This window comes from Lonchura striata, chromosome 2 (assembly GCF_046129695.1).
Source record: "Lonchura striata isolate bLonStr1 chromosome 2, bLonStr1.mat, whole genome shotgun sequence".
NCBI classification, from domain to species: Eukaryota; Metazoa; Chordata; class Aves; order Passeriformes; family Estrildidae; genus Lonchura; species Lonchura striata.
In genome coordinates this window covers 18,849,741-18,859,548 of record NC_134604.1, presented here as the reverse complement: position 1 = coordinate 18,859,548, position 9,808 = coordinate 18,849,741, and the positions used below count along the sequence as shown (strand labels likewise).

The window sequence follows — 9,808 nt, the reverse complement described above, 5'->3', positions numbered from 1 at the left end:
GGAGCGTGATGCCTTGTTACTGCTGCTGGGATCAGCTGCCTTTTGACCCACAAAGGCACTCCCTAAAGCCTGCAAGGGTCCAGTGGGGAGTGCCTCTCGCTGTCCGTCCACCCGCCCCTGGTGGAGCTAGCCAGGGCTGGTTGGAGGTCATCTACAGCAGAGTGGGGATGAGATGTGGCACTGTCCATTCTCACAGCCAGGAATTCCTTCCCAGTATCCCATCCAGCCCTGCCCTCTGGCAGTGGGAAGCCATTCCCTGTGTCCTGTCCCTCCATACCTTGTCCCCAGTCCCTCTCCAGCTCTCCTGGAGCCCCTTCAGGCCCTGGAGGGGGCTCTGAGCTCTCCCTGGATCCTTCTCCTCTCTAGGTGAGCACCTGCAGCTCTCCCAGCCTGGCTCCAGAGTAGAGGGTCTCTACCCTTCAGAGCACCTCCATGGCCTCCTCTGCACTTGTTCCAACAGCTCCACATACTGCTTTGTGCTGGAGACCAGGTCTGGGGCAGCTCTGCAGGTGGGGTCTCACCTGACTGGGAGAGAGAGGCAGAATCCCCCCCATTCCCCTACCTCTTTTGATGCAGCGTTGATGCAATTTTGGCTGTGCATGACACCCATCTCTTCCCCCACTGCACAACACCAAGGGTTAACACCTGGCAAGGGCCCTCTGCCCTCTGGAGCAGAGTCCTTTGTTCTTACCTGCACATCTGCACACAAACCAGGTGCTGCCACAGTGCCTTCCAAAGGCCAGTGCAACAGCTCTCTCTACTTAGGCCACAGTGGAATCCTGAGACACTGAGGTCCTGGACTGGAATCCATGATCCGATTGCAGCACACACTTCTCTGCAATACTGAGTGATTTGGTGCCAGCTTTGATGGGTGACTTCAGGAGAGCGGGGAAGACTGATGCCTGTACAAGCCCTGCATGAGGTGTCCATGTCCCAGTCCTTCTTGTCAGCACTGCACGATCCCACAGAAATAACACAAAAGGTCTGGAACACAGGACCACTGATTTCAAACCCATCTGCCTGCTGAGGCAGCTGATGATCACACTGCTGTGGTGCAGAGCATTAACATTTGCTTCAATTACATGTATTAACATCCAAAATTACACAGAAAAATATGGGTTTGTGGCCAGAGACGGTTCCTGGCTAAGGCTCAATTTTCACACAGTGGAAAGAGGACGGGGCCAGCTCCTTCCAGGTGTCCAATGCATTTCACTGGAGGCTGTGCGTTCCTGATAGCCATGCACAACACAATTCTTCTGGTTATCACCTTCCTACCAGACGGTGTAATGTTGGAGAGAAACCCAAGCTGGATGCCCAGAGAGTTGGAAGATCTGCATGTCTCATCCCTCATCCCTGTTTCTTGTTCTCAGAGATGCTCAGTCCAGGGTCCTGGGGCTCCCTGCTGGCTCCAGACAGATCTCTTACCATAAGGAACTCCATTCAGTATTTGGATGTGGTGCATGAGCACCCTTATACTAAATTACAGATATGCAGCTGCCTTCATCCTTCCAATCACACCTCCCTCAGAAAATGATACCAAATATTGCCACTGCACTTGTTTTTGTCCAAACCCACAGAGTCAGGAATTGGCTTTCCTGTCCTTTGAAAGACTTTTTCAGTTGTGTCTTATCTCAGCTCCAGTTCTGTGATTTTGCCTGGGCTGAGGTCAGTCGCAGCACTGCCTGAGAGTGACCTGCCCTGACCAGGTGGGTCTCTGGGTACTGGGGCACTATAACTCTTCCAGCCTCCTCTCTGCTGTTCCAGGGGTGCTTAACAGCTAACAGAGCTGGCCAGAGCTCTCTTCAGACAGTCCCCAGGTCCCTGGGATGCATGTTCTCCAGCTGATTTTAAAATATGGATAGCTGGCTGGTGGTATTTGGCTGCTTGATAGACAGGAAAGAAAACATCCTCTTTTGGTAAGAATTAATTTTGTCTTCCTTCTGTCAAACAAAGAGGAACAATGTCTTGAATACACCTGCAGCATAGAAAGAAAATTCCAAACCTGCCTGCCTGTGCTGGGCCTGCTGCTGAGACATATGCACAAACAGTCTTTTTGGTTCTTCAAAAAGATAAAAATGCCTGTAATAAACATTACATAAGTAATTTTGTCTCTCAAACTGTTCAAGAAAAGGGAAATTGGAACTTTAATGTTCCACTGAGAGATGTTGAATCAAATCTTCCCCGAGTTTGAACCCAGTAATAAAATACGGATTTTTTTGACCAAGGTAGGTCTATATAAGAACAGCTCAGGAGGCTCTCACAGCTCACAGTGATGAGGACAGAACACAGAAAAATGTTAAAGGTGAAGTGTTAGTCCCCTGAATTAATGTCCTGATGGAGCCAATTTTTTTTGCAAAGAGACATAACAGTTTCTTCCCCTTGTTTCTGAGTCTCTGTGTCACCCTCTAACTCATAATCTGCACTAGTGCGGATCAATCTGATATGGATAAGCAACATATCCAGCTCCTGTTCTCCAAGCCACATGTCTCAAATGTAAATGGCAGTCATGAATACAGAAACAGCTGCGGAAGAAAGAGGAGAGAAAAATCAGAACAGATATGTTTCTATTTCCCCACAGGATTACCAAGCCAAGCTGCTTGGTACCTCCAGGACTATGCTTTAAAAGAGTCCCCTAACTCTTTTCCTAGCTGGAAAATCTGGAGTGGCTTTGTGCATGCAAAGCCAATGATCCTATTCACAAGAAGGAAGAAACCAGTTTCCTGTTAAATAAAGCAGCTGGAAATCTGACATGTCAGATGCTCCCACTGACCAGTAATATGGAACAGCATCCGGGCCCATGTGAAGCTGGGGTTTTGCAGACTGTTCCCCCTCTGTCATGGTTTGACACTGGCACAATGCCAGTGCCCCCATGAAAATGTGATCCCTACCTTGAATGCTGTGAAGTGGAATCTAGAATAGAGCAAAGCAGGCCCAAGCTTAATAACAGGAAAAAAAACTTTATTAAACTACCACTACAAAAGAAAAGAGAAAACTAAAGAAGGGAAAAAAAACCACACAAAGATCCAAATGAAAACCTTGCAAAACATTCCTCCCCCCCCACCACCCAACTCCAACAAACCACAGTGAGACACAATCTGGACCCCAATCAGGTTTCCACCCTCCAAACAACCGATACTCAGTCCATCGAGGGAACAGAGTCTCTCCTGTGCCACAGACCCCCCAAGAAACACAGCTTCACATCCTGTGTTTCCATGTCACACATGGCACCGCCCGGAGAAAAAGTTTGCCATGGTGACCCTTCTCCTTTCCATGCACAGTGCTCTCACCACCAATGCATGGATGGTCACTGCCTTTAGGATTTTTCCTTTCAAGGATGCCCTGCCAAGAGGGGAGAAAACAACAGTTCAGTTTTTCATTGTTTGGGACCACAGTCCCCCCCATTTTCCCCTGGGGCCGAGGGTTCAAGAACAGAGATCTTCTTCTCTTCTCTTTCCTTTCCAGGGCAAGGGGGCGCCACCACAAACCCCCTGACCTTTTCTCTGTTCACTCCACTTTTGTCTTTTTCTCAGCTGAAGCAGGTCTCTTGACTCACTGGCATCCTCCCAAAACACAGTCCCTCTTGACGGAGAAGATTTGGTTCAGGTTGTGGCTAACACAGAAAAGTCCAGCCAAAAGCCACTCCTTGTCCCCCTCCCATCCAGAATTCCTCCTTCCAACATCCCATCCCAGGGTCCAAGGTGTCCCTCTTCCTCTCTTTCAAACCGAGGAGGGGAAAGGAAAATTCACACAGCTTTCATTTCTCAAGGAAGGGTTAAAAGTCCGAACTCCCAGGATGGCTCGATGCCCGGACATCCAGCAACTCCCACACAACTGGGCACCTTGCAGCAGCTCCCCCCGCTCCTCCTTCCTTGCGGCTTTCTCTCTCCCTCTCGGGAGAGGAACTCTGGTGGGGGGGAAATGGAGACATCCCAGATTTCTTCCACCCTTCCATCTGCAGGGGCCAGCCCGATTCCAGTCCTTTCACCACCCTTGGGGCTTTCGGCCTACCTTTCTCAGGCCATGGGCTTCCCCTCCCCCACCCAGCTCGTGGCTGGGGGGGGAAGGTCTGTACTGCACACTGACCGGAACCAAAGAAAGCGAGTTCCCCTGGGAATTCTGCTTTCAACCCCTCTGTGTTCTCAGAGGCGTGTCTACTTTCAATTGGTCAATATCTAAATTGACCTCTTCCTTCCGGAAAAAATTATCTTTCCGTGTCAAACCACGACACCCTCTTGCTTTTATATTTCTTTTACACCTTTTATTCCATTTTAGTCCCTGAATGGGAAGTTTCTTAGAGGCAGTGGGAGTGTTGTAGTGACAGAAAACCTCACAGTGGGACCACGCTCTGTGCTGCCCGCCCCTGCCCCCATCCCGCCAAAAACACAGCTTCTGCCTAATGACTTTAGGTCATTTGAAACCCTGCTTGGTATCATTTGAGGTCATGATTTGGATTATCTCAGGTCAATGGGGTCATTTGAGGTCACATTTGGGGTTATGTCAGGTCATTGGGGTCATTTGAGGTCACATTTGGGGTTACTTCAGGTCATTGGGGTCATTTGAGGTCACAGGGGTTACTTGAGGTAATTTGAGAATTTTTTGGTTTTTCCAGGGATTACTTCAGGTTGTTTGAGACCCTGCTCAGGGTCGCTTGAGGTCACATTCAGGGTTAATTCAGGTAATTTGAATACTTTAAAATTTATTTTATAATTTAAGGGTTTTTTTAGAAAATCTTTACTTGAGTTAGCTTGGGATGACTTGAACAGGAACCTCAGCCTGCAGAGACTCTGCCTCTGCACTCTGCTGTCCATAACACCCAGCCAGGACTGCAGGACAGCAGACAGGACAGCTGGACACCGATGGCCACAGCACACTTGGCTCAGGGTCTCCAAAGCCCTGGAGGTTTGGACTTCTCAGCTGGAGGAAAAGGATGGGAGACCTCAGCTCTTGGTAGCCATTAGCAATAATCTCTGGTGATCAATGGGCTCATGTGAATTGCCATTGTCTGCTTTACTTTCCGGATTTCTGCCACACCTCTTGTGGGGAGCAGACATATAAAAGTCGGGAGGGATTGGTTCAAATCTTCTTCCAATGTTCCAACGTTGTTAAAAAGGTAGTGATAACTAGGGTGTGTGAAGAGCAAATGAGAGGCAAGGAGGCCCTGAGAGAAGAAAGTGTGCTACAAACAGTCTTAGGGCTGAGGGGATGGGTGTTCACATCTTTGCAATGGGTCTGGCTCTCCCTGCTGGCTTTGGGCAGCAGGTTTGATACCGGCCCTGGCAGCCCAGCCCCTGAGAGAGACAAGGCTCTGCAGGCAGCTGAAGCGCTGAGCTTTGGGGGAAGATATCCCCCCTTCGAGGGGAATGTGGGCTAGGTGGTTTGGGAAGGCTGCACCTTCCCGGCACCTTGGCCAACACGGGCAGCACGCAGCTGGAGTTCGGGGTAATAGGAGGTGGTGCCCTCCCAAACCTCAGGAGAGCAAACCCTGTGAGCTCAAATAAAGTCGCAGGACTCCTCTGCCTCCTGTTAAAATAAATAAACTAAAAAAAAATATCTCTGGCGTTTGTGGCTTTTTCTGACAAGTTTATTTCAAATACACAGCAAGATCTCAGCTGGACACATTTGTTTCCAAAGTCCTGCAATCACCAAACACCAAAGCATATAAAACCACCAGGATATTACACCAGAGATTTAACCACAGTATTTAATCAGCTCTTTCCAAGCAGCCCACGGAGGCTGAAGTCTGTGCCTGGGGCTGTGGGCACAGAGCACCAGGGCAGCTTCCCCCCTGCCCTCCTCCAGGAGAGCAGAGCTGCAGCACGCAGCAACCTGACACAAGGTTTTGGCCCTGCCTGGCAAACAGCAGCCACAGCCAGGCCTTTCCTGCCAGAGCAAAGGGCAGTCATTCCCACCCTGCTTCCAGGAGTGCAGAGGTGGTTCCTTCCTGAGAAGCCTCGCTGCATTGCTCCCATTCCTGAGCATCCTCGCCTGACCTGTCTCATGGAAGGACAGTTCAGCCATCCCGAGAAGCTCCAAGAATCCCCCTGGACTCTCAGGGTCACTGGGCATGGGGTCTGGCTGGATATAGCCCAGCAGGAACCGGAGATTTTCCAGAGCAGGTGCAGCCCTGGGCATGGGGATGTGGCCCAGCTCCTCCATCAGTCCCCTCCAGCCAAACTTCTCCTGTGACCCTCAGAAAACTCATCAACAGCAGCAGTTCAGTTGCAAAGTTCAGCTGCAGGGTTTTCTGCTGAAGTCTTTACAGCTTCCTTTTCCTGTTCCTGCCCCAGACTGCAGCTCCCAAGTCAGCTCAGAGCATCTGAACAGGTCAAAGGAAGAGTGGAAACTCCATATCCCTTAGCAGGCACAAAGACACCCATTCAGTGCCAAATGCTTTCCTTGCACACAGACACAAAACATCTCCTAATCCTCTTTTCGCCACAATGTGGGAGTTGCAGTTCTGCTCAGCAGGAGGAGGAAACTCCCAGTTCCCCCTCCCGCAGATCAGCTCTTGAGACAGCTGTTCTTGCACCAAACTCTGAAATGTTAGTGCCACACAATCTTAAACACATTCCTGTGAACCTCAAATGCTCCAGCACATCACCAGAAATTGCCATTTGAGCCACTCAACCCCCTGGATGTGCCAGCCCAGCCTGGCTCTACCCTTGGAATCGGGGCTGGGTTCCAAGCCCACGCATGAGTACAGGGTTGTCTGAGGTCCTCTTTTGATCTGCTGGTAAAAGAGAGAAATGGGGAAATATGCAGTCATCTGGTGCTAATGTCAGACATAAAAAGCTCAGGTTTCCTTTGAAACTGATGTTAAATGCTCAAATAAAACAGTTTTATCTTTCTACTCTTTAAAAATAAAGTTACCAGTGAAAATGGCACACCCAGTTCCAATTTGCTTCCTAGATGAGTCCACTGATAGTGGAAACATTCAGGATCCTCTAATTAATGTTACAGAAAGCTGTACTTAATTACTTCTTAAGCACTTACATCTGCATAAAGTTGCATTACACTGAATATATCATCATTTAAATCCCTCACATACACATAAATATGTATCAGATTTGCATTGCAAATGTCTCCATCTTCTGATTTGTTAATCACAAATGTCATATCTAAATTACTCCAAAGTGTGCAGTTCTGGCTTACTCACCAAATAGTTCCATATTAAACCAAATATGCATTATAGGATAAAAATCACAATAAAATAGGAGGTGGAGTTCCTCAGGGTAATGGAAATCATTACCAAAGTCACTAGAATGATTCCACTGAAATCAGCTGTCAGTGACAGCTGCTGTGACAGACTTCCTAAGACAACAGAAAAAAAAATATGGTTTAGTGCTAGAAAAACCTATTTATGACTGTTTTCTTCAATTTCCATCTAGAATTAATAAGTGCTGATTTGACTGCTTGAGTGATGAGCTGGAGACATTAAACCAGTTCTGTGGGGCCTTGAAAATTCCCGCTGCAAGATCTGAGCTGGTTGCCTTCAATGCAAATGCCCCTGAGTTCATATATGTAATGAATTTCTGTGAAGCACAGCACTGTCTCATCTAAGATCATCTGAAGCCAAGTTAATAAAATGCTTCTTTAATTAAATGCAGCTTTCCGTGTTCTTTTTCAAATGGAGCAGTCGGATGAATAGACAGAGACATTGCTCTCCTCAGCCCAGACAGTCATTACAGCCCTTTCTCAGCACCAGCCACAGCAGAGGGTCAGGCTGAGCCCTGTGCCATGAAACTGTCCCTTAAATGCTGTCATCCATCACTGCTGGCTAAAGAACCAGAAAAACCCTTCTGAACTGGGCCTTCTTTGGGCACTGATCAATGCTATGGAGTCAATCACAGACTCCAAGGTTTTTGGCTGGGAACTTTTAAAATTCCCAGCTGCAAGTGCTGCTGAATCCTGCAGGACAGACAGGATCAGGCTGCTCTGGCTGCATTCCCAAGGCAGCCTGGCAAGCCCAGAGCAGCTGAAGCAACGTCTGGGCTTGGCTTTTTGGGCATGCTGGGAACTGTGGGTAGCAGCTTTCTGCTCTGAGGGGCAGGTGGGGACTGCCTGTGCATTCCCTGGCCTGGGAATTACACTCAGTATGAGCACCAGGGCTTCTTGGGCACGGTGTGTGCCGAGCTTTCCAGAGGAGGAGGCGCTGCCTGCAGGGCAGGAGGAGTCTCAGAGGATGAGGGGTGGCAAGCAGCGGGGAAGCCAGCACTGTCATGGAAAATCTGGGGAAATTATTCAAAATTTGTTCCATGAACCATGTTCCATGCCCTGCAGAGGAGATGAGGAAGATACACCAGCCCCACAAACATCAGAGAAATCCATGGAGAGTCCCAGAGGCCTCTGTTGGGGTAGCACAAACATCTCCATGACAGCACTGGAAGCTGGAGGCTTCTCTGTTCACTGAGCCCTGCTGCCAGGTCCAGGCTTCTCCCAGAGCACTTCTTAGGGACACTCCACTCCCCAGGGAAATGCCCTGCTCCCTTTGCACCTCAGGGGCCTGGGCAGGGCACTGGGGTGTGGCACAGCACCTTCTTCCAGCCAAACACAGGCTGCTCATCTTCCTTGAGAGCCTTGTGACTGCTGCTGTCCCCACACCATTCCTCACTCCCAGAGAAATGGGGACTGTGCTCTAAGCAAACAGCTGTGTGAGAACAGTTCCTGCCAGGCATTACAGAGTAGAGATCCAAGCCAACAGTGAACAGCAAAGTGACAAAATTACCCCTCCATTACACCTGGAGGTAAATGAAGAAGTCAGTCAGCACGCGTCAAGTAGGAAGATCACAGGACACCCCTGGATCCCTGGAAGTGTCCAAAGCCAGGCTGGAGCCACCTGGGATGGCGGAAGGTTTCTGTGCCACTGGCAATTAGATGATCCTTAAGGTCCTGTGAAGCCCTCAGCTCTTGCTGACCACGGGCAGCAGCTACACGTAGGCATGGATGCCCAGGGCCGGCCTCTCCGCCTGGGGCAGCCCTGCCCGGGCCAACCGGGGGTGGCTGTGCCTGGCAGCCGTGCCAGCCCGGCACCAGCAGTGGCAGTACATGGCCCCCGCGGCCAGCAGCAGGGCAGCGCTACCCCAGCCCACGTACAGGGCAGCGCCCAGCTCCCGCTTCAGCGGCACAGGCACCTCGGGGTCGTAGAAGTCACGGATGATGCTGCCCCCGGTCCAGGAGACCGGGATCAGCACCAGGGTGCCCGTGAGCAGGAAGGCAGCCCCGGCGGCCAGGATGAAGATGCTGACGGCCCGGGGCCCATGCGTGCCGCGCCGGGTGTACTTGACCCCCGCGATGGCCGTGAGGAAGGCCACGACGGCCAGCCCCGCGGCCAGGCACATGAGGGCCCGGAAGGCCTCCAGCAGCGGCGGCAGCGCCAGCACCGAGTCATAGAGCTTGCACTGCAGCCTGATGCCCAGCTGGCTGATGCAGTCCATCCACAGCCCCTCCCAGATGGTCTCGAACACCACGATGTTGCCATCCACGTAGGCGGACACCCTCCACTGGGGCATGGCCGTGGCTGCCAGGGTGCCCACCATGCCCACGCCGCCGAAAATCAGCCCAGTGATCTGCAGCATGCAGCAAGCCATGCCACCCCCAGTCCTGCTCCAGCTCTGCCCAGGGTGGCCAAAGCCACCTACTCACAGGCAGCAAGAGAGGGAAGGTCTCCTCCAGTGGCTCCCTCACGCGGCAGACTCAGTTTCTGGGGAGAGGCTGGCTCCAACCCGGACTTCTGACAGGTGGAGATCCATTCCTGCCTGCTCCAAAGCCCTGCTATTTATTGGCCTTGCAATCCCCTCTGACTGCAGCC

At 50.9% G+C, this 9,808-nt stretch overlaps 1 protein-coding gene across 1 annotated transcript; it reads right to left on the bottom strand.

Annotated features, from left to right (window-relative positions):
* Window positions 1-8,898: 8,898 nt before the first annotated feature.
* Window positions 8,899-9,587, bottom strand: LOC110481494 (claudin-8). Its single transcript, XM_021550155.2, has one exon. It carries the CDS (start codon window positions 9,585-9,587, stop codon window positions 8,928-8,930), a length of 660 nt encoding a protein of 219 aa, XP_021405830.1. The 3' UTR covers window positions 8,899-8,927.
* Between the last annotated feature and the right edge of the window lie 221 nt (window positions 9,588-9,808).

Excerpts from the sequence above, each read along its gene's own strand:
- LOC110481494 (XM_021550155.2), bottom strand. The coding sequence starts at position 9,587 with ATGGCTTGCTGCATGCTGCAGATCACTGGGCTGATTTTCGGCGGCGTG.